A 23,131-nucleotide genomic window follows, 5' to 3' on the forward strand; every position below is an offset into this window, starting at 1 on the left:
CTCAAGGGGTGGGGACCGAGTTGGGGGCTTAGCAGAGGTGGGGGAGGGGTGCGAGCCAGAGGGGGCGGAGCCGGGCGGGGGCCGTTGGCTCCGCCCTTTCCTGGCGACTGGGTCTTTAACACCGCCCAGCGCACGTGTCTGGGGAGCCCCGGCAGCCGCTGGAGGAGCGCACTGACGGCGGCCCGGCCCGGGCGAGGCGGGCGAGGCGGGCGCCGCCGTGATGCTGCGAGGCGGACGGCGCGGGCAGCTCCGCGGGCACTGCCTAGCTATGGGCCCGGGTCGCCTGCTGGTCTGGCTGATGCTGGCATCTGCGGGCGCTGCCCCCTGCCCCGATGTCTGCTGCCGCCTCGGCCCTTCGGTGCTGCGCTGCACCCGGGCTGGGGCCCTGGATAGCCTCCGCCACCTGCAGGACCCCGAGAAACTGACCGAGCTGTGAGTGTGGGGCGGGCGAGAGGGCGCGGGGACGAGCGAGCATAGCCGAGCCCCGAGGGTGCGGACTCGCCGCGATCCGGACAGCGGGCGGGCGGGCGCGGCAGGAGGCTGCGCCCTGGTCCTCCTGTGCCGCCGCCGCCGCCGCCCGGTCGGGAACCACAGTCACTGCCTGGACGTTACCTAGAGCTCAGTGCAGCTGGGGCGCTGGCTTCGGGAGAACTAGGGGGGATCACCGCGGACCAGGTCTGAGAGAGCCCCGCCGTCTCCAAGCAGCTTTCTGGAGCTCAGGCGAACCCTTCCGTTTGGACACTCGTACTGCCTCATCCTCTTCCCAGAAGAAACTACCCCCACCCCTTCCCTCTGGAATTGGGAATTCAACTGGGAGGTGGTGAGGAGCCAGAGCTTGGGTGGTTGAGCTCTCTTCTCCCCATGTCCCCATGATTCCTTGATTTGGATGTAGGAAATGAGGACCCCCCACTTTCCTGGCTTCTCTCTCCCCACACCCATCTCCCTGTCCACCCTTGTCTCCCTGCTTGGGACAGGAAGTCAGGGCCCTTGCTGAGAGACTCCCCTTCCTCAGGGCCCAGCACTGGGAGGGATCTCCAGCCTTCTGCAGTGATCAGTTACAAAATACTCCAGTATCCTCCCCGCAAGGCTCAGTGGTTGAGCGTCCACCTATGAACCAGGAGGTCACGGTTCCATTCCAGGTCATGGCACATGCCTGGGTTGCGGGCTCAACCCCCAGTGTGGGGTGTGCAGGAGGCAGCCGATCCATGATTCTCTCTCATCATTGATGTTTCTATCTCTCTCTCTCTCCCCCTCTCCCTTCCTCTCTGAAATCAATACAAAAATATTTTTTAAAATACTCAAGTACTTTTTAGCAGCTGGCGAAGCCTATGGGAGTGTTTTGTAGTAATTGGCTTAGAGATACTCAAGCATCACATGGTGATGGCTGGAAAATACTTGAGTATTCTGTGTGGCTGGTGGGGCCAGCAAGATGAGGAGGAGAGAGGAGGACCTGCTAGGAAACCCTCCTCCTGTGGCTGGGGGGCTCAGAGGGTGGGCCAGGAGCCTTGGTCGCACGCAGTGCCGGGCAGGCTGGGAGGTATCTGAGTCAGGGGCCACCCCTGACGGGAAGTTCCTCGAGCAGCCTGAGATCGTTGGCACCGAGTTACTCGGGTATCTTGTAATTAACGGGAAGGTGCTCCGTCTCTCTAATGGCCCTAGGGAGACCAGGAGAAGAAGAGATGGCCTTGTCTTGGTCTGGGCCTCGGTCTCGGCGTAATGGGAGGGGACATGAGATCCAGGCTGCCACCCCCAGTCCGTTCCATTATCACCCTGGACCTTCCAACCAGGACCCAGGCTCCGGAATATTTCCTATCAGAGCTCTCATTTCTCACTTCCCTCCCACGCCCCAAGTGGGTCCAGCCTGGGAGTGAGGGACGTGGACAGACTGGGGCTGGGGAGTAGGGGGCCTGCAGGCTGGTGAGCCGAGATTTCTCTCTGGGTGGGGCGGCAGCCTGACCCCCTGCCTCCGCCTGCAGGGTCCCCTCCTCCTCCATCACTGGCAGAGCTAACGAGGAGATAATGGACTTGAAGAGACAGATTGATTATGAATCCAAGCGAATGAGGCAGCTTTGAGCATGCTGCCTGACAGCTTGCACATGCCCGGCCACTGCATCCTCACCCCCTCCCTGGGTCCATACAGCTCCCAACGCCCTGGGCAGGGACCCGCTCTCCCTCAGAGTCACTGGAGTTTACTCCCGAGGCCTCAGGGGACGGTCTGCTGGGACCAAGGTCGGGAAGGGGAAGGAAGAGAGGGTCACTCGGGCTTACCCTGGTTCCCACAACTTAGGGGAAGTCAGAGGGTAGAGGGGGAGAGTTCTGAGACAGACAGTGAGTCAGGGGCTCCCGGCATGTGTGTGTGGGTGGGGGTTCACTGACGTGCCCAGCCCAGTTCTCAGGAACTCCCTGGCATGTCAGATGCAGAGGCTGGGCAGTGCCCAGGGCACCAACAGCCCCCCACCTGGCATGCCTGCTCTTCCTCCTTCCTTTCTCATATCCCTAGCGAGCTTTCTGTCTTTATCATTCTGACTCTCTGTCTCCCTTTTCCCTTTCTCTCTCTCTCTCTCTCTCTCTCTCTCTCTCTCCCCCCCCTCGTCCCTTTCTATCAGTTTCTCTTTCTCAGTGTCTTTTTTTCACTCTCTCTCTGCTTGCTTTTCTGCCACCCCCCACCCTGGGCCTTCCCATGGCTCGCTCACTGTGTAAGTCAGCCCGTCCATACCGCTTCACCGCTGACTCTGACCCCTCCCCTCACTGCCCCGCTCCTCCGTCCTAGGTCCCTCCTGGGGCAGGGAGGGGTTCAAGATGTCTCTGACTGACAGCCTCCGTGCCTCTGCTCGCTCTGCTGGAAGGTGGCGGGAGGGAGTAGGGGTTTTTGCTTGAGTGTGGAGCAGGGCCGGTGACCTCAAGGGGGAGGGTGGTGTGTGTGTGTGTGTTTGTGTGTGAGGAGGTGTGGGTGAGCAGGTGTGTTTGGGCACACCTTCCTGCGTGCCCATGAGGCATCCTCTGTGCTCGGTGGGCAGTGCGGCTCCGAGCCTAGGCCCCTTATGGAGGCAAGGGTTTCCGCACGGCCCCATTGTAGGCGTGGGCAGGGAGGCCCTGTGTAAAAAGCAGAATGCCAAGCCAAGAATGGACGTGTGTGTGTTTATGAATGTGAGTATGCACATACATTCTCACACACGTGTACGTGTGCATGAGAGAGATATGTATATATGTGTGTCCATGTGTGAGGGTATGAACATACCCATGTGCACATCTGTGGGTTCAGGCATGCATGTGTGTGACTGTGTGTGAGGAGGTGCATTTCTGTGCATATATTTATGCCTCTGTGTGTATGTCCATGTCTGAGCGTGCACGTGTACATGAGAAATGAGAGTGTGCATGTGTGATGGTGTGGGGATGCATGCATACATGTTCATGTGTGACTTGTGTGAGGAGGTGTGTACCTGGGCATATGTGTACTCAGATGTGGGTGCGTGCCCGTGCCTGTGCTTGTGTGTGTGTAAATGGGTCTGTGCGTATGAGTGTTCATGCTTGCACACAGGTGTGTGTGTGATTGTGAGAGAGGCAGGGAGGTGGGTGTGGGGACTTGAGGGTGGGTCTGGCCGCCCGTGACTCCCCGCCCCTCTCCCCACAGCTACATCGAGAATGATCAGCATCTGCAGCGGCTGGAGCTCCATCACCTGAGGGGCCTGGGGGAGCTGAGGAACCTGTGAGGAGCGGGGGCTGTGGTGCAGGGCTCAGTGCACAGCCTGTTGGGCCAGAGGGTCGCGTGGGCTCCAAGGTTCCAGGGGCCTGGGAGGGCCTGAGGGGCTGGAGGAGGTCCGAAGGCACAGGGGTCCGGGCAGCTGAGGAAGCTGTGAGGGGTGGGGAGGGGGCCAGGCCCAGCACGGGGCTGGGGGCCGGCATGGGCAGAGGTGCCAGGACCCGGGTAGCCGAGGCCCCGGAGCTGACCCTGTGCCCCCTTCCCAGCACCATCGTGAACAGTGGTCTCCGACGCGTGGAGCCAGACGCCTTCCACTTCACCCCTCGGCTCAGACGCCTGTGAGTGCCCGGGCTGGGCAGAGGGGGTGGGAGGCCACCCAGACGTGGGCAGCTAATGGCTGGGCCCTCCCCGGGGACCGGTAGTGAGGAAGGCTCCGGCCTGGGGCTTCTCCTGCACTCCAGGGTGGCAGTGCTCTCAGCTCCCAGCCTGCAGCTAGAGGCCCTTCCTGCTGTCTCACTTCCATGCCTCATGCCACAGGAGCAGTCTCGTAGGTGCCTGTGCCGGTTTTTCCTTCGCAGAGTCCGGATACACGTGAACTGGGGAGCGAGGGGCAGGAGCAGGCCCCTGGGGTCTGGCTGGGCCTCCGTCTCCCCTGGGCGCTGGGGTATCAGATCTGCCACTCAGCACCCTCCCCACGCCTGGGAGTCCCGGCTCAGAAAGGGCAGGGGAGGGCGGGCCGGAGAGACTGCTGAAGCAGAGACCCTTGGTGTCCCTGACTGCCCCTCCCCGAGGGCAAGAGTCCAGCAACTTCCCCCATCACAGGCGGATGGAGAGCTGGGCAGGGGCTGGGACCTGTCATTCACATGGCTGTGCTGGGTCCTCTAAACGCTCTGCTGTGTCCAGCGATTTAACAACAGTAACAACAAAAATAAGGTGATGGCGCGTCACTGACTGCGTCCTGGGGCTTCAGTTAATAATGCGTACCTCACAATACTTACGTCAGTGAATCTGCACCTAGAGAGAGTGTCACCCCCACTTTAAAAATGAGGGTTCTGAGGCTCAGGAGGTTAACTTTCTGGGCTGAGGCCACACAGCTGCAAGAGGCAGGACAGACTCACCCTCAGCTCTGTGGTGCCAGAGTGGGTAGCCTTTCTGACCCCTGTGTGGTGGTGCCTTCTCCTACCCGGACCCCCAAACTGCAGGACAGCTAGGCAAGGAGAGCGGCAGGGCAGGCCCCTCGAGGCAGAAGGTCCCAGGAGGGGCAGGAACATTCTCACAGGTGCTGGCTGGCGCCAGGGGCTCCTAAACCAGCTTCCCATGTGGCCTGGAGCTGGCCCCCCAGCTCCCCTTCTCCATCTCTACCACAAGGGGCTGGGGGCCTGGGGGCCCTTTCAGCTGCTGTCTCAAGTCCCTGAGGAGGAATGCGGAGGGGACCTGAGGAAGTACCCTGAAACCCTTGTCATCCGGTAGGGGGCATGAGAGTGTGGGAGCCCAGGCCCGCCCCCCACACCCCGCTACGTCCTGGGCTCTGTGGGGAGGAGAGCACAGATGGAGCCCCCTCCCCCCGCTGGGCCTCAGCACTTTGCCAGCTGGGGCCAAGGGTGGGGAGGAAGGAGCAGCTGTTCTCCGGATCCCCCTCCCTGGAGCCTGGGGAGGGGGTTAAGTGGGGTGAGCTCTTGTTCCAGGAAGAAGAAGGGTACTCAGAGAGCCTAACCTGTCCCCCCACCCGCAAGGCCTCCCTGCTGGGCTGGGCTCCCTGGCTCCTCCCCTCCCTCAAGCTGGGTCGGAGGGAGGTCATTGCTCACTGGGGTCCGTCTCGCTGTCTCAACTCCCGCAGGAATCTCTCCTTCAATGCTCTGGACTCTCTCTCCTGGAAAACCGTCCAGGGCCTCTCCTTACAGGAACTGTGAGTGTGGGGCTTCCAGGGGCAGGAGCAGCAAGTGTGTGTGTGTGTGTGTGTGTGTGTGTGTGTGTGTGTGTGTGTGTGTGTATGTGATACTATGTCACTGTGTCTGTGGAACTGGCAGGGCGGAGGGGCTCTGGGGACTCCCTGTTTATCTGTGCGCTGAGACTCAGGGACTCTGTGCATGCCTGTGAACCTCCCATAAAAACAGGCAGCAGGCCTACCCCTTGAGGGGCTCACCGCCTTGGGGGGCGGATGGGGTGTGGGTGGGGTGCTGGCCTGAACATCTGATTCTGTGTGTGCTCAGGAGGCCGGGGCTGCCAGCTGCCTGAGCGACGGCGTGGGTGGGACAGCAGTGAGCCACGTGTGCTGGGTGCACCTAGGCCTCTGGGCCTCCCCAGGAGGCAATGTCCTTCCCTCCTTGTCACCTGGCCTCCCCCCCGGGGGAGCCGGGCTCAGGGAACGCCATGGGCCATAGGCACCTGTCGGACTTTCTTCGTTCTGTTTCTTTCCATGTCTTGTTGCTGGTGGATGAGAGGGACTGCTCTGTCCACACTCCTTTCCCTCTAGACATCCCACGCTGCTAACTGCTCTCCCTCTTATTTATGGGCTTCAATCAGGTGGCTCTCAGGCCCACCCCACCCCTCCCCTCCCCTGACTCTCTTGGTACCCCCCGCACCCCCCAGAGTCCTGTCTGGGAACCCTCTGCGCTGCTCCTGTGCCCTGCGCTGGCTGCAGCGCTGGGAGGAGGAGGGACTGGGCGGCGTCCAGAAGCTCCAGTGTGTCGGGCAGGAGCCCTCGGCCCTCATGTCCAACACCAGCTGTGGTAGGTGCCGGAGGTGGTTCAGAGAGCTACGCTCCTGGGAAGAGGGCACAGAGCAGAGTTGGGGGGTGGGGGACGGGGGTGCAGCACGGAAGGACGCCTGGGAGATGGGCATTGGCAAGAGCTGGGGAAACAGAAGGTTGGGGAGCATTGCAGCGGCGGGCTCGGGGTCCCCGAGGAGGGTGGGGAAAGGAGCACGGCCTTGGGGTAGGCTCTGAGGCCACTGCCTTCTCTAACGCCCCTGGGGCATCCTGGGGGACCAGGCGTGCCCATGCTGAAGGTGCAGACGCCCAATGCCTCCGTGGACGCGGGGGACGACGTGGTGCTGCAGTGCCAGGTGGAGGGACAGGACGTGACCGAGACCGGCTGGATCGTCACGGAGCTGGAGGCGTCGGCCACCGTGGTGGTGAGCGGCCCTTCGCCATCACGGCCCCTCCCCTCTCCCCAGAGTCCTGGGCAGAGCACAGGGGACACGGACAGGAAGAGACCACGAGTAAGAAGCACAGAGAGGGCAACAGATGGACGGAGGCGGTCTAGACCCACGGGGCTCAGGGTCGTGCTGTGGGGCAGCCCCAGGCCCCACGTGGCCTCAGGAAGGGCCCTGGCCGAGTGGGGACCCCAGGCTCTGCTGGAGCCACCTCTCTGGGAACATGGTTCTGGCTGCAAGACAGAGGGTCGCAGAGCCCTCGCATTTGGAGCTGAGGGGGACCCTGCAGACCGTCCCCCCCCCACACTTTCTAGATAAGGAAACGGAGGACCATCGAGGGGGCGCAGTGTCTGTGGTCCCGGACCAAAGCCAGGCCAGTTCTTGGGGGACTTCCGGCCTCTCTCTGGAGATTCTGGAAGCAGGTTCTCCTGGGTGTGTGATAAGCATATAGCAGAGGAGGCTTAGGTCTGGTTCCAGCTCGCTCACTCATTAATTCTTAGAGCGAGTTTCAGAAACATCTCTCGATCTGCCCGCCCTTGGTTTTCTTATCTGTAAACTGAGGAGGTGGACATGATGGCCTTCTGATGTCCTGCCTGCCTCTGGCCTCTCTCTGGCTTGTATCGCTGTCGTTCAGATGTGTCTTCGGGCACCTTCCCAGGCTTGCCCTGTGTCCTCAGGCTGGCGACGGGCAGTCAAGAGCAGCCACAGCTGACTCAGGAGGCCTTGTGGACAAGGTCAGGAGGGGCCAACCGTGGGCTGTGCCCACCCCAAAAAACTGTCCCCACCTGGGGAGACACACAGGGTCCAGCCCCTGGGCAGAGATGGGCCAGTGGGACCCAGGGGGTGGTGTTCAGCTTAGAAGCCCTCACTTTGGGCGGGGAGTCCACTCCAGGATGGCTGGAGGCCCCTGGAACAGGGTTGCAGGAAGAAGCCCTGGAGCCCTGAGCAGGGGGTTCCAGACATGGTGGAGGGGCCACTAGCCACTGGTTCTTCCGCCCAGAGAGCAAAGCCACTGGAGTGATGGGAAGGGGACAGGCAGAGGCAAGAGGTGGGCCATGACTGTCTGTGGAGGTCAAGTATGCTTTGAACAATTCCAGGTTTTTGTTTTTCTCTTTGGGAGGTTTACATGTTTGCTATCAGTTATGTTTTCTAGAAACTTCCCGTAGAAAAGTCACCCCCTAACTGGGTTAAATGGAGGGGAGGGAGGACGGCCACCGTTAGGAGAGTGCAGGATGGCAGAGGGGAGAGTTAGTGGGACACCACACTGCAGGGCGGTTTGGAGGAGATGGGACGGCAAAGGGGACCTTGGGCAGGGCTTCTCCTCGCGGGGGCCGGGCCTCAGAGCTTGCACACGAGGCTGGGCAGCATTTCCAGCGCCTCTGACCTCCCATGTTCCAACGGAGGCCCGGGGAAACCTCACCTCCTCTAGCTGTACTCAAGGGGGATTCCACATTTAGGGATTTCCAGATAAGTGAGATTTGTCCACTGCTTCACTTATTTTCATCGTTCTATGAAAATGGCTTTCTAAACCGTCCCAAGATCATTTTGTCTACCTCCTCGTCTTACAAAGCAAGGAAACCATGGCTCAGCGAGATAAGATCACATAACTTCCGCATGTCTGTGGTTTCTGAGGAAGAGAACCGGAACCTGGTTCAACCTTTTTATTTATTTATTTTATTTATTTTTTAAAAAATATTTTTATCGATTTCAGAGAGGAAGGGGAGAGGGGGGGGGATAGAGACAGAAACATCAACGGTGAGAGAGAATCATGGGGATCGAGCCTGCAACCTGGGCATGTGCCCTGACCAGAAATCGAACCCTGACCTCCCGGTTCATAGGTCGATGCTCAACTCCTGAGCCACGCCCGTTGGGCTGATTCGACCTTTTGATGATGATGCAGAATGAAGTCACTTTGCCTCTCTAACTTCACTCTGTGTCTTCATCTGCCGAAGGAGGGCATGCCGCTGCTGTTGCTTCTAACTGGTGCCCCGTTCCCAGGGCCATCCCTCGTTCCCGACCTTCCCTGGGCTGAGACTCAGGGTGTTAGGATGGCCTGGAGAATGGGGGTGAGTCGGGGGCGAGGTCCTAGTCTGTTCTCCAGCGAGAGGTGTGTTTTTGATACTTGGGATTTGGGATATCTATTGAGCCGACCAGAAGGGTGATTTTTTTTTTAAAAATATATTTTATTGATTTTTTACAGAGAGGAAGGGAGAGGGATAGAGAGTTAGAAACATCGATGAGAGAGACATGGATTCAGCTGCCTCCTGCACACCTCCTACCGGGGATGTGCCCGCAACCAAGGTACATGCCCTTGACCGGAATCGAACCTGGGACCCCTCAGTCCGAAGGCCGACGCTCTATCCACTGAGCCAAACCGGTTAGGGCCAGAAGGGTGATTTTGGTTCGGGGTATTTTGTGTCTACTTTGAGGTTATGGGTTATGTTCTACATTTTTCAGATCATTTTAAAATAAATAATCTAGGAGAGAGTCTGAACAAGCTCTAAAGGAGGAGGCCCATTCTCTGCAAGATTCTCTCCCATACCTCTTCCCTCCCCCGCCCTGCCAGACCCCTCTCTTTTCCATCTGGAGCCAGAGGGGGGTCCCTGAAGACATCAGCTCTAGCCCCCAACCTCTAGCCAGAAGCCAGCGGATGCTCTTCTTGATTTTCCCCTCTTTTTCCTGACCCAGCAATCTGGGAATCTGACGTCGCTGGGGCTGACCCTGGCCAACGTGACCAGCGACCTCAATAGAAAGAATGTGACATGCTGGGCGGAGAACGAGGTGGGCCGGACTGAAGTCTCTGTCCAGGTCAACGTCTCCTGTGAGTCCCAGTGACCGCCCTGTACCCACCCTCGTCTCCTTCCCTGAAAAGAAGAGATGAGGGCGGGAGGGGCTGGGGGGAAGGGGTGAGATATGTGTCTCCACAGCTGCTCCTTCCCAGCTGTTTCCAGATTCCCATGAAAACCTGATCCTGTGGGGGAAAGCCTGGGGGCTCATCAAGGCCAGAGGGATGGAGATGGATTTCTCTTTGGCCCTCTGCCCGAGCCTCACTACCTGAGGTCATCAGCTGTTCTCCCTGCTCCACTGTAGTTCGTCATGCCTGACCCTCTGTAGGACTCTAACTCTACGAACTAGTTTTAAGAGAAGCAATTGCCCTTCCCAGTTCCTCTCTAGGCTCACTGCCTAATTCCTCTAGGCCTGCCAAGAAGTTATTTTATATCTTCTACTTTATGTAACTTTTCTTTTAATATGAAATGTTAACCTACATACATTCCTGCATAAAACCTATACCCTTTAAGCAATAATTATTCTTTTTTAAAAATATATATTTTATTGATTTTTTTACAGAGAGGAAGGGTCAGGGATAGAGAGCTAGAGGCATTGATGAGAGAGAAACATCAATCAGCTGCCTCTTGCACACCCCCTACTGGGGATGTGCTGGCAGCCAAGGCACATGCCCCTGACCAGAATCAAACCTGGGACCCTTCAGTCTGCAGGCCGACGCTCTATCCACTGAGCCAAACCAGTCAGGACAGCAATAATTATTCTTACCAGCACCTCAGGGACACTCCCTTCCTCTCCCCAGTCAGAATCCCATCCTTCCCTTCCGCCCCATCCTGACTTTTGTGATAATCATTTCCTTGCTTTTAAAAGGAATTTTATGCAAATATGCTTCCCTATCAGTATGGCGTAGTTTTGCCTGTTCTTGCACATTCTATAAATGGAATCATACCTCAAGTATTATTTTGTGTCCAGTTCCTTTTGCTCACCTTATACTTGTAAGATTCATCCATGTCAATGGGAGTAGTTTTAGTTCATTCAATTTATTGCAAAATAATATTCCATTGCATGAGAGCTGGCTGGAATTCCAATATAAATTATGTATGCATATAGATATATAGGTGTAGATATTTTCCTATCATTGAGGTGCTTTTTGCCTCTTTCAGGTTGGGTTATTTCAAAACCATGTCTTCTTTCAACACATTTTAAAATTTCTATTTGTTTTTTGCTTGTTTGATGCTTTAGGCCCCCTCCTATCTTCTTAAGCTTGATCACACTCATCCAAAAGACTCCATGTTTAATTTCCATAAGCCGGTACCCCTCCTCTCTAGGGCTTTTGCTCATTTACGTTAGGCCCACCCCTTAGCCTCCCAATTTCATACACTTGCTACCTGATTTATTTAAGATTTACTGTCAACTCCCTCCCACCCCCACCAGTCCCTGCCCGTGTCAGGTCATGCTGGGTCCCCTGCAGCTGCACCCCCTGACTTCTCACCGCACTGTCTCCGGCCCACAGTCCCGGCCAGCGTGCAGCTGCACCCGGCAGTGGAGCAGCATCACTGGTGCATCCCCTTCTCGGTGGACGGGCAGCCGGCCCCCTCCCTTCGCTGGCTCTTCAATGGCTCCGTGCTCAACGAGACCAGCTTCATCTTCACCGAGTTCATGGAGCCGGTGGAGCCGCAGGCAGCCAATGAGACTGTGAGACATGGGTGCCTGCGCCTCAACCAACCCACTCACGTCAACAATGGCAACTACACGTTGCTGGCCACCAACCCCTCGGGCCAGGCCTCGGCCTCCGTCATGGCCGCCTTCATGGACAACCCTTTCGAGTTCAACCCTGAGGACCCCATCCCTGGTGCGAGGGCCACCCTGAACCCTGCCCCCCTCCCTGGGCTCCCCCTGGGTCCGTAGCCTGGTGTCTAGGGAGGCCCGGCCCATTTCCTGCGGTGATCCTGACCCTAGACGTTGGAGAGCCCAGTCCCGGACAGAGAAGAGGGGAGTTCTGTTCTCCAGCTTTGTATGGCCTCCTTGCCCCTGCCTCCTCCACGCCCCAGGAATCCTGAATCCCCGAGCCGCTCCATTCCCTCGGGCGGGCTGGAGAGAGCCATACACAGGGCACCCACAGCCCAGCTGGAAAAGGGCCATGTGCATCTCCTTGCTTGAGGCCCAGCACCCCACTACCCCATCCCACCCGCAGCCCGTGAAGGCCTGGGGTCTGATCCCGTAAGCCACTCCCCAGGTGTCCGTCACATCAAGCGCCGGGACATGAGCCCCAAGGGGGAAGGGGACTCGCTGCTCTCCTCCCCCATCTGACTGCTTTCTCTCCTCCCTCCCGCTGCAGTCTCCTTCTCGCCAGTGGGTGAGTAACCCAGGCTGGAAGCAGGTTCTGTCTGGTCCCTGGAGCCAAGCTTGGGGCAGAGGGGACAGTTAACCTGATCTCCAAGGGGTCAGCCAGGGCCGGGGGCGGGAGGGGAGCGGGGAGTTGCTGGAGGAGGCACAGCATGTGCCCAGGCCCACCTTCCTGCTCTGTGTCCCCACAGACACTAACAGCACGTCGCGAGACCCGGTGGAGAAGAAGGATGAAATGCCGTTTGGGGTGAGCCTGGGAAGTGGAAGCTTGTGCACTTGGGGTTGGGAGGCTGGGCTAGGGGCTCAGCTGCATGTCACTTCTGATCAGAGAATGGGGGGCACCAGAGTCTGGCCTGCACTCGGTCAGCCACCCTCACAGCCACAACCTGGGCCCCAGGGGAGGCGGGGACAGGTCTGGGAGCCTGGCTCCGGGCTCCTATGCAGGAGGGAGAAACAGTTTGCTGTGGGGGAGCTCTCAGAGATGGAGAGAAGCCCCGGATCGCACCTCCCCACCCCCAGGTCACAGTGGCTGTGGGCCTGGCTGTCTTTGCCTGCCTCTTCGTTTCTACGCTGTTCCTTGTGCTCAACAAATGTGGACGGAGGAACAAGTTTGGGATCAACCGTGAGTGGAGGGGCTGCAGAAGGGCTGTCAGTCTGTCCCGCTGGCTTTGTTTCCTACCTGCTCTTCCCGACTCTGTCTTCTGTGGGGTGGGGGCAGTGGCCACATGGAGTGCAGGGACTGCGTGTTTGGGGTGTGTGAGGGCCTGGCTGTGGGGCTGTGCATGTGAGTGTGTGCGGGCTGGTGCTGGGTAGTTTCAGAAGCAGCAGATGCTAATTGGTGGCTGGATTATAGTCAAACACTAAGTGGGTCTGGGAGATCTGAGCTCGGGGGGAGGGGGCGGTGGGAGAGTTCTCTGGGGGCCCACGGGGCCTGGGGTTGGACAGGAGCCAGACATAGAGAGGCCATCATGCCTCCCCTTCTCCCTGCTGGCTGTCTTGCTCCCCAGCTCCTCTGTTCCTCCCCCTGCAAGTGACCAGGCGGGGTCACCTGACTCTGCAACCTGTGGCCGTGTCTCCCTCCCAGGCCCCGCGGTGCTGGCTCCCGAGGACGGACTGGCCATGTCCCTGCACTTCATGACATTGGGGGGCAGCTCCTTGTCCCCCACCGAGGGCAAAGGCTCCGGGCTCCAAGGCCACATTATCGAGAACCCACAGTACTTCAGTGATGCCTGTGAGGGACTATGCTGGGCCAAGGGTGGGGGCAAGTTTACGCGCATGCACGTGTACAGAGCCCCTGCGTCATCCCCTTTGCCTACCCCAGACCTGAACAAGCCTTCCCTTCCACCACCGCCCCCGTCTACACCATCACCACCCCGTCTACTCCATCACCACCCCCGTCTACACCATCACCACCCCCGTCTACACCATCACCACCCCCGTCTACTCCATCACCACCCCCGTCTACTCCATCACCACCCCTGTCTCACCATCACCACCCCCGTCTACTCCATCACCACCCCTGTCTACACCATCACCACCCCTGTCTCACCATTACCACCCCCGTCTACTCCATCACCACCCCTGTCTACTCCATCACCACCCCTGTCTACACTATCACCACCCCTGTCTACTCCATCACCACCCCTGTCTACTCCATCACCACCCCTGTTTACTCCATCACCACCCCTGTCTACTCCACCACTACCCCTGTCTACTCCATCACCATCCCCGTCTCACCATCACCACCCCCGTCTACTCCATCACCACCCCCGTCTACACCATCACCACCCCCGTCTACACCATCACCACCCCTGTCTACTCCATCACCACCCCTGTCTACTCCACCACTACCCCTGTCTACTCCATCACCACCCCTGTCTACACCATCACCACCCCTGTCTACTCCACCACTACCCCTGTCTACTCCATCACCACCCCCGTCTACTCCATCACCACCCCTGTCTACTCCATCACCACCCCTGTCTCACCATCACCACCCCCGTCTACACCATCACCACCCCCGTCTACACCATCACCACCCCTGTCTCACCATCACCACCCCCGTCTACACCATCACCACCCCTGTCTACTCCACCACTACCCCTGTCTACTCCACCACTACCCCTGTCTACTCCATCACCACCCCTGTCTCACCATCACCACCCCCGTCTCACCATCACCACCCCAGTCTACTCCATCACCACCCCCGTCTACTCCATCACCACCCTGTCTCACCACCACTACCCCCGTCTACTCCATCACCACCCCTGTCTACACCATCACCACCCCCGTCTACTCCATCACTACCCCTGTCTACACCATCACCATCCCCGTCTACACCATCACCACCCCCGTCTACACCATCACCACCCCTGTCTACTCCATCACCACCCCCGTCTACTCCATCACCACCCCCGTCTACACCATCACCACCCCCGTCTACTCCATCACCACCCCCGTCTACACCATCACCACCCCTGTCTACACCATCACCACCCCTGTCTACTCCATCACCACCCCTGTCTACTCCATCACCACCCCTGTCTCTCCATCACCACCCCCGTCTACACCATCACCACCCCTGTCTACTCCATCACCACCCCTGTCTACTCCATCACCACCCCTGTCTACTCCATCACCACCCTGTCTCACCATCACCACCCCCGTCTACACCATCACCACCCCCGTCTACTCCATCACCGCCCCTGTCTCACCATCACCACCCCTATCTACTCCACCACTACCCCTGTCTACTCCATCACCACCCTGTCTCACCATTACCACCCCCGTCTACACCATCACCACCCCCGTCTACTCCATCACCACCCCTGTCTCACCATCACCACCCCCGTCTACACCATCACCACCCCTGTCTACTCCATCACCACCCCTGTCTACTCCATCACCACCCTGTCTCACCACCACTACCCCCGTCTACTCCATCACCACCCTGTCTCACCATCACCACCCCCGTCTACTCCATCACTACCCCTGTCTACACCATCACCACCCCTGTCTACACCATCACCACCCTGTCTCACCATCACCACCCCTGTCTACACCATCACCACCCCTGTCTACACCATCACCACCCCCGTCTACTCCACCACTACCCCTGTCTACTCCATCACCACCCCTGTCTCACCATCACCACCCTGTCTCACCATCACCACCCCCGTCTACTCCATCACCACCCCCGTCTACTCCATCACCACCCCTGTCTACTCCATCACCACCCCTGTCTCACCATCACCACCCCTGTCTCACCATCACCACCCCCGTCTACTCCATCACCACCCCTGTCTCACCATCACCACCCCCGTCTACTCCATCACCACCCCCGTCTCACCATCACCACCCCTGTCTACTCCATCACCACCCCTGTCTCACCATCACCACCCCCGTCTACTCCATCACCACCCCTGTCTACTCCATCACCACCCCTGTCTACTCCATCACCACCCCTGTCTACTCCATCACCACCCTGTCTCACCACCACTACCCCCGTCTACTCCATCACCACCCTGTCTCACCATCACCACCCCTGTCTACACCATCACCACCCCTGTCTACACCATCACCACCCCTGTCTACACCATCACCACCCCTGTCTACACCATCACCACCCCTGTCTCACCATCACCACCCCCGTCTACACCATCACCACCCCTGTCTACACCAACACCACCCCCGTCTACTCCACCACTACCCCTGTCTACACCATCACCACCCCTGTCTACACCATCACCACCCTGTCTCACCATCACCACCCCCGTCTACTCCATCACCACCCCCGTCTACTCCATCACCACCCTCGTCTACTCCATCACCACCCCTGTCTCACCATCACCACCCCTGTCTACACCATCACCACCCTGTCTCACCATCACCACCCCTGTCTACACCATCACCACCCCCGTCTACTCCATCACCACGCCCGTCTACTCCATCACCACCCCCGTCTACTCCATCACCACCCCTGTCTACTCCATCACCACCCCTGTCTCACCATCACCACCCCTGTCTACTCCATCACCACCCCTGTCTCACCATCACCACCCCCGTCTACTCCATCACCACCCCTGTCTCACCATCACCACCCCCGTCTACTCCATCACCACCCCTGTCTCACCATCACCACCCCCGTCTACACCACAGCATGGGGCTTGGTGAAGGGGTGAAGGCTCAATTTCAGTCCCATCGGCCCCCTGGGTGGGTGCCCTTGTGCAGCGCACAGCCCTGCTAGACAGCCCTGTCCTGGCCCCTACCCCATCCTTCCCGAGACTGGGGCTCCCGTCTGATCCGTGAGCCACTCCCCAGGTGTCTGTCACATCAAGCGCCGGGACATCGTTCTCAAGTGGGAGCTGGGCGAGGGCGCCTTTGGGAAGGTGTTCCTTGCGGAGTGCCACCACCTGCTGCCGGAGCAGGACAAGACGCTAGTGGCCGTGAAGGTAAGGCCCTGGCCACTGTCCCAGGACAGGGAGCTCAGGCTGGGGGCGGGCTCTTCCCCCTCAGTGAGCCCTGCCCCGCCCGCCCGCAGGTGCTGAAGGAGGTGTCTGAGAGCGCTCGGCAGGACTTCCAGCGCGAGGCTGAGCTGCTCACCATGCTGCAGCACCAGCACATCGTGCGCTTCTTCGGCGTCTGCACCGAGGGCCGCCCGCTGCTCATGGTCTTCGAGTACATGCGGCACGGCGACCTCAACCGCTTCCTCCGGTACCAGCCCCTGGCCCGGCGCTGGCCCCCGGCCCCTGGCTCTGAGCCCTGTTGTCCCTTCCCTGCAAGCACAATCTCGCTTGTCTGTTGACCGGAGGGGGGATACCAAGAAGCAGCAGGAAGACACGACTCCTGACCTTGAGGAGGCAGAGGTGTGGCTGTGAGGACAGTCCCTGCCAAGGAGAGTAGTCAGGGGGCCGCCCTGGCAGAAGGCCTGCGCTAGAACTCCAGGGGGGAGCCTTGCGGGGTGTGCGTTTGTGTGTGGCCACCGCGGCCGCACCTGTAAGAGATGGCAGCGGAGGAACTGCTACCCCAGCAGCACCATTCCTCAGGCCCTTCCCGCGTGCCGGGCGCTGTGTGCTGTACTTCACAGGCCATTCCCAATGAGGCTGTAGGCACTGTACATCTGTACCTAAATCATAATGGAATATATATTCATTTTTCATAGTCTCCAAGCATATATTGCCATTTATACTTGAAGAAAGTTATCAAAAAATTCCTTTCTTTGGCTTTGGCCAGAACAACTCTGGATATGTGTACTAGTTTGTGCTGATCATTTGAATAACTTCAAGAATTGCGCCCATTTCACAGATGAGGCTTAGAGAGGTTCAGTGACTTGCCCAAGGGCACATAGATCGTAAATGGCCCTGGGGAGATAGGACCCCAGGCAGAGCCCTGCTTTTAACCCCGGACTGTGATGGTCACGTTTCTGATGAAATACATGGTCACCTGTTCTGATGAGATGAGCCCCTGTGGGAGGGGGCAGTGGGAGGCAGGGAGAGGCCAGGGCTTGGAATCAGCTGTGACTTATTAGCGGAGACCTTCTTTGTCAAGTAGCTTTCTTCTCGGACCAGTTTCCCCACCCAGGGGCCTGTTGTTCTGGATGAGAAGGCGTTGTGTGATTGTGAGGTGATGGTCCTGCTTTGGTCCCCAAACAATCCCTGGGGAGTGATGGGTCATCCATGCAATCGGGCTGCAGTCAGCTGGGAGAGACCCTGGAGTCTGGCTGCCCTTGTGGGTGGGGAGGAGCCACTGAGGGGGTGGGGCAGGAGGGAGGCGTTGCCAGACCTGAGGCTGAGTGTGGAGATGGACTAGCTCAGAGGAAGCGTGGAGAGGAGCCTTTGCCCTTGCTCACACGACACGGTGTGGGCTCAGTGCTAGGCTCCAGGGAGGCAGGCCCCCGTCTGGGGCCCAGGCTGTGGGAGAAACAGCCCTCAGAGTTGGATGGAGCACAGGGGGAGCCAAAGGATCGGGAAAGCTCCTAATGAGTCTGGAAGACTCCCCGTAGGAGGGGCCATTTGCTCCTTCTTGTCTCTGGGCCTTCGTACTTGCAGTTCCCTCTGCCTGGCACGCTGGACTGCCCTCCCAGCCACCCCATCCACTCCATCCCCGACCCCTCCTGGTGGCTTACCCACCTCTGTTCCTCGGGGCTGGAGTTTCCGTTTAGATGTCTCTACCTCCAGGAAGCCCCTGGACTTCCTCCGTTCCTACCCTGAGTGCCGATCAGGTGCCCCTCACATTCCATCCTACTCTCCATGGCAGCTCAGGTGCACAGCACCCTGGAGATATTTAATAAATACCTGAATAAATGAAGAGATTAACGGATAAGGAGGAAGCTGGCCAGTAGGAGAGGGTGGTATTGTCAAAGCCATCAGTACAGATAAAGGTCCAGAGGAAGGAATATTGGGGAACAGAATGAGTGGCCCCTGTGGGGAGGAGGTGGGCATCCTGGAAACCTTTGGAAGGAAGAAGACCCCTCAGGAATGGCTGGATATTGAGGGCAAAGGTGAGGGAGACAGGAATCCTGGAGGGCTCCCAGGCGCAGAGCTGGGCGGAGAGGTCAGGACCAGGGGCAGGAGGAAGGCATGAGTGTGGGCAGTGTGGGCACTGGTGGGAGCCCTGGAGCTGGGCACACCTGCGCCCCCTGTCCCTTCAGACAGCTGCCTCTCCTGTTCCTCCTCCTTTTGCAGCCCCCTGAGTCCCCTCCCCCGCTCCACCCCGGCTCCGCAGACTCCCCTTCCTCGGGCTCCTGGGGGTTCTCTCCTCCCAGCCCACTCCTCCCTCGCTCTTTGGCAGGTCCCACGGGCCTGATGCCAAGCTGCTGGCTGGCGGGGAGGACGCGGCTCCGGGCCCACTGGGCCTGGGGCAGCTGCTGGCTGTGGCCAGCCAGGTGGCCGCGGGGATGGTGTACCTGGCGGGACTGCACTTCGTGCATCGGGACCTGGCCACGCGCAACTGCCTGGTGGGTCAGGGTCTGGTCGTGAAGATCGGCGATTTCGGCATGAGCAGGGACATCTACAGCACCGACTACTACCGCGTAAGGAGCTTTGGTCCCAGTCCCGCCCCAGCATCCAACCCAGAGACTCCTGGCTGCTCAGCCCCGGCCCAGAGCCTGCCCCTGCCAGGCACGCCCTCCTCTTCCTCGGGCGGGGGCGCCGGGGTCTGAGACTCTCGGGCTAAAACCCCAAGCTTAGCTCCTGGGCTCTCGGTGGGGGGTGGGGGGCGGGGGGGCAGTTCGCAGGCCCTCCTCTCCTGCCCTGGGGGGTGGGGGCGGGCTGGTGCTGCACTCCCCCAGGGAGGGAGGCTTAAAGCAGGTGGAGCCACGGGGAGGAGCCGGGGTGGGAACCTGGAGGGACGAAAAAGCATCCCCTGTTTTCCCTCGGGCCCCGGGCCGGAGACGGGGGGGTGGGGGGGGCGGGTCTAGTCGGGAGAGGCCGCGCCGGGGCTCCCCGTGGAGGTAACGCCCCGCCTCCCGCCGCCGCAGGTGGGGGGCCGCACCATGCTGCCCATCCGCTGGATGCCGCCCGAGAGCATCCTCTACCGCAAGTTCACCACCGAGAGCGACGTGTGGAGCTTCGGCGTGCTGCTCTGGGAGATCTTCACCTTCGGCAAGCAGCCCTGGTACCAGCTCTCCAACAGCGAGGTCAGCCCTCCCGGGCCGCCCCTCCCTCCCCCGCCCCTCGGGCCTCTCAGATCTCCGTCCCCTTCTGCCCCTCAGCCCCCCGCCAGGCCCCCGCCTGCACTGTGCTCCCCCCACCCTCCTCCCCCTGTGCTTTCTCGCCTTCTTCCGCCTCCTGTTCCTGCCTCCACTCACTGGCTCCCGGGCACCTCCGCGCACTTTACAAACGGCCCCAGGCCCCCGCCCCACGCGGCATCTTACAGACCGAATAGGCATGATCAGGGTGAAGGGAGAGGCCTGGGAGGAGCACCGCACGCGCGGGCCTGGCCCTGCAGCAGGAAGGCTCAGGTCAGACTGTAGGAGGGACAGTCCTGCCTCCCCCGCCCCCCTCCTGGCTGGACACAGCGGAGCAGGCCCCAGGTGTGCTGTCTTCCAGGGCCGCTCCCCCGCCCCCGCCTTGGCTCACAGCTGTCAGTTTCCATTTCTCCTCCTAATGCAGTCTGTTCCCTGGAGGCTGGTGGGGTGGGGGAGAGGGTTATAGATTTTAATTTTCTCAAGCACTGAGAGAAGGAATGGAATTAGTGCCGCCTATAACCCAAGTCCTCTAATGGGGTGGGAGGGAAGGAGGGGAGGGGCGAGGCTCCAGGCCCCTTCCACCAGCGCTCTGCCTCCGGCTCTTCTTTGGATCCCTGAGCGGCTCTAGCAGTCCTTCCTGGAGTCTCACTTCGATCTTCCCCGCTGCAGGTTCCTCTCAGAGGGGCTAGGTCCCCACAGGGTGATACCTACAGAAGAGAAAAGGAAGTGGGGTTGCCTTCTGCCTTCTGACGCAAGCAGCCATTTTTCAAGGCCTAGGGCCGTGGTCGGCAAACTCATTAGTCAACAGAGCCAAATATCAACAGGACAACGATTGAAATTTCTTTTGAGAGCCAAATGTTTTAAACTTAAACTTCTTCTAACGCCACTTCTTCACAATAGACTCGCCCAGGCCGTGGTATGTTGTGGAAGAGCCACACTCAAGGGGCCAAAGAGCCTCATGTGGCTCTCGAGCCGCAGTTTGCCGACCACGGGCTATACCCGCAGCCCTGCTCCGTTTTCTTTCTGCCTCTGGAGCCAGGAGGTGGCGGGCCCTGCCTTCCTCCCCGCAGCCCTCAACACTGGGCGGATGGCTGGGCCCCTCCCCTTCCTCAGCCCACCTGGCACGTCTTCTGAGCATATGATTCCGGCCCTACCTTCCCAGAGCCCATCCAGCCTTAATCCTTCCCACTGCTGTGTCAGGTGGACAGGAATCTCGGGGTTCACGGCATCCTTTTAGATTATTCGTAGCCAAGAGGCCCAGACCTATTGTAGGGCCTGCCTGGCAGCCGCAGTGAGGCGGGGTAGTCCTGGGGCTGGCCTCCCTCTCCTGCCCCAGCCCAGTGTGCCCTCTTCTCTCTCCTTCCGGTGGCCCCAGGCGATTGAGTGCATCACTCAGGGACGGGAGCTGGAGCGGCCACGGGCCTGCCCACCGGAGGTCTATGCCATCATGCAGGGCTGCTGGCAGCGGGAGCCCCAGCAACGCCACAGCATCAAAGATGTGCACGCCAGGCTGCAAGCCCTGGTCCAGGCGCCTCCCGTCTACCTGGACGTCCTGGGCTAGAGGGCTGGCCAGGGTCTGGGGCTGAGTAGCCAGAAGACTGGCACCTGCCCTCAGCAACCCCAGATTCCCAGCAGCCCCCAGGGTGATCTCCAAGCAGCTAATTCTCCCTCAGCATGCGGGAGGGTCAGGTGGGGTCTGGGAGGGTGGGATGTGCCCCGTTCTCTAGGTAGACTTCTGTCACATCAATTATATTTATTATCACTCGGCTGCGTCTCTTGCCAATTCTTGGGGTGACGTCGTTCCGCAAGTGGGGTATGGGGCTCAGGTAGGGGGTGACTCTCTGGGATCCTCCCCCTCTCTGGTCCCTCTCAGCACCGACCCCCACGCCAAGCAGCTGCTCCCTCCACCTGGTGGCTGTGGTTTGCCTCCCAGTCCTGGGCACCTTACTTACCTGGTGGTGAGGAGGCCTCAGGTGAGGCTTGTCAGGCCTTCAGACCCTAATTGCCTGTCTCTGTACTCCACGTTCCGGGGGCGGGGGCTGCAGTGGGAGGGATGGAAGTTAGCTGTCATGGCGGGCAGGATGGGAACATTGGTGGGGTGAGTCTTCCTTGCTCAGAACAGAGCAAGCACACAGTCTAATCAATGGATGAGAGAGAAAGAGAGGAGAGAGAGAGGAGGAGGAGAGAATGTGTGTGTGTGTGTGTGTGTGTGTGTGTGTGTGTGTGTACACATATGGCAGGGACAGGCAAGGAGCAGGATGAAGGAATGGTGAGGGAGGCAGAACCCCTTGTTGCTTCCCCTCCTTCACTCTTCTTGGCAATAAGTGCTTTAAGATCAGCCTCTGGGCCCTAGCCGGGTTGCCCAGTGGTTAGAGCGTTTGGCCCCCAGGACAGAAGGGTCTCAGATTCCATTCCGGCCAAGGGCATGTGACTCAGTTGCGGGCTCGATCCAATCAATGTGTCTCTCTCACATTGATGTTTCTCTCTCTGTGTCTCTTCCCCTCCCTCCCACTCTCTAAAAAATCAGTTTTTAAAAAAAAAAGATCCGCATCTGGAGGCTGGGGCTGGGCAAAGCCATCTCCTGTCCCTTCTGCCCAAGGGGGTCTCCTTCCCCCTCCCCCTTGGAGCACTCCTGCCCGGACTGAGTGGCCTGAGGCTCCTGTCAGCATGGAGGCTGCCAAGACCCCTCATCCCCAGGCCTGGGCCCTGCCCCCATCTCCCTCACCCCAGAGCCAGGGAGGAGCAATCTCCCCCCCGCCCCCCCAGCCCCATCACTTCCAATCACCTGCCCAGCTCCTGCAATAACCCACGTTCCCCACAGCTCCTCGGGGCTAATGGTATGGCTGCCTCCCGTCCCTGGGTGCACAGCTCTCCCTCCATGGTGATTCAATCTGGGTCTTATCACCCCTAGGCCTAGCCCAACGGTGTCTGCCTCTTGTCCAGGCTGGTTAGTGCTAATGGAGGTCTGACCAGGGCTGCAGGCTGATTGATGGGAGGCCTGGTTGCTGAGGGCAAGTTCGCAGGCCCTCCTCTCCTGCCCTGGGCTGGGCGGGCTGGTGCTGCACTATCCCAGGGAGGGAGGCTTAGAGCAGGTGGAGTCCGTGGGAGGAGAGGGGTGGGAACCTGGAGGGAAAAACAGGGGGTGGTGGGGGGGCACGGGAATAGATCTGACAGGTGCACAGAGAGAGGCAGTGCAGACAGATGGGAACAGGACCTACAGATGTGGAGGCACGTGGAGGCTGCAGAGAGAGACAGCAAGCAGCCGAGAGAGACAGACACACGTGGGTGGACAGAGGAGGGACAGAGAGACAGATGCGTGGACACAGCTGAATCAGAGTGTCCCCGGAGGACAGCATGGACTCCCCGGGCTCTTTCTATCTCACCTGCACGCCCACCCTCCCCACCTCTTCTGCCCCTGAGCCTCTCTTCAGGGCTGGGGGTGGGGGGGTGGGGACTCCCAG

The 23,131-nt window shown here is 59.6% G+C and overlaps 1 protein-coding gene across 1 annotated transcript; it reads left to right on the top strand.

The window, feature by feature from the left end:
* The first annotated feature begins 268 nt into the window (after positions 1-268).
* Positions 269-21,231, top strand: NTRK1 (neurotrophic receptor tyrosine kinase 1). Its single transcript, XM_054712257.1, has 17 exons — positions 269-432; positions 3,632-3,706; positions 3,967-4,038; positions 6,290-6,429; positions 6,690-6,832; positions 7,531-7,587; positions 9,542-9,674; positions 11,151-11,489; positions 11,976-11,993; positions 12,175-12,230; positions 12,503-12,605; positions 13,068-13,214; positions 16,304-16,434; positions 16,524-16,696; positions 18,773-19,013; positions 19,461-19,619; positions 21,046-21,231. The coding sequence occupies exons 1-17, from the start codon at positions 269-271 to the stop codon at positions 21,229-21,231; spliced, it is 2,337 nt and encodes a 778-aa protein (XP_054568232.1).
* The last annotated feature ends 1,900 nt before the right edge of the window (positions 21,232-23,131 follow it).

Source organism: Eptesicus fuscus, chromosome 22 (assembly GCF_027574615.1).
Source record: "Eptesicus fuscus isolate TK198812 chromosome 22, DD_ASM_mEF_20220401, whole genome shotgun sequence".
Classification (NCBI taxonomy): domain Eukaryota; kingdom Metazoa; phylum Chordata; class Mammalia; order Chiroptera; family Vespertilionidae; genus Eptesicus; species Eptesicus fuscus.

Bases quoted from the DNA above. Each gene is read 5' to 3' on its own strand.
- NTRK1 (XM_054712257.1), top strand. From the start codon at position 269: ATGGGCCCGGGTCGCCTGCTGGTCTGGCTGATGCTGGCATCTGCGGGC. The intron at 3,707-3,966 runs GTGAGGAGCGGG...CCCCCTTCCCAG, and splicing joins CTGGGGGAGCTGAGGAACCT to CACCATCGTGAACAGTGGTC. The intron at 12,231-12,502 runs GTGAGCCTGGGA...CCCCACCCCCAG, and splicing joins AGGATGAAATGCCGTTTGGG to GTCACAGTGGCTGTGGGCCT.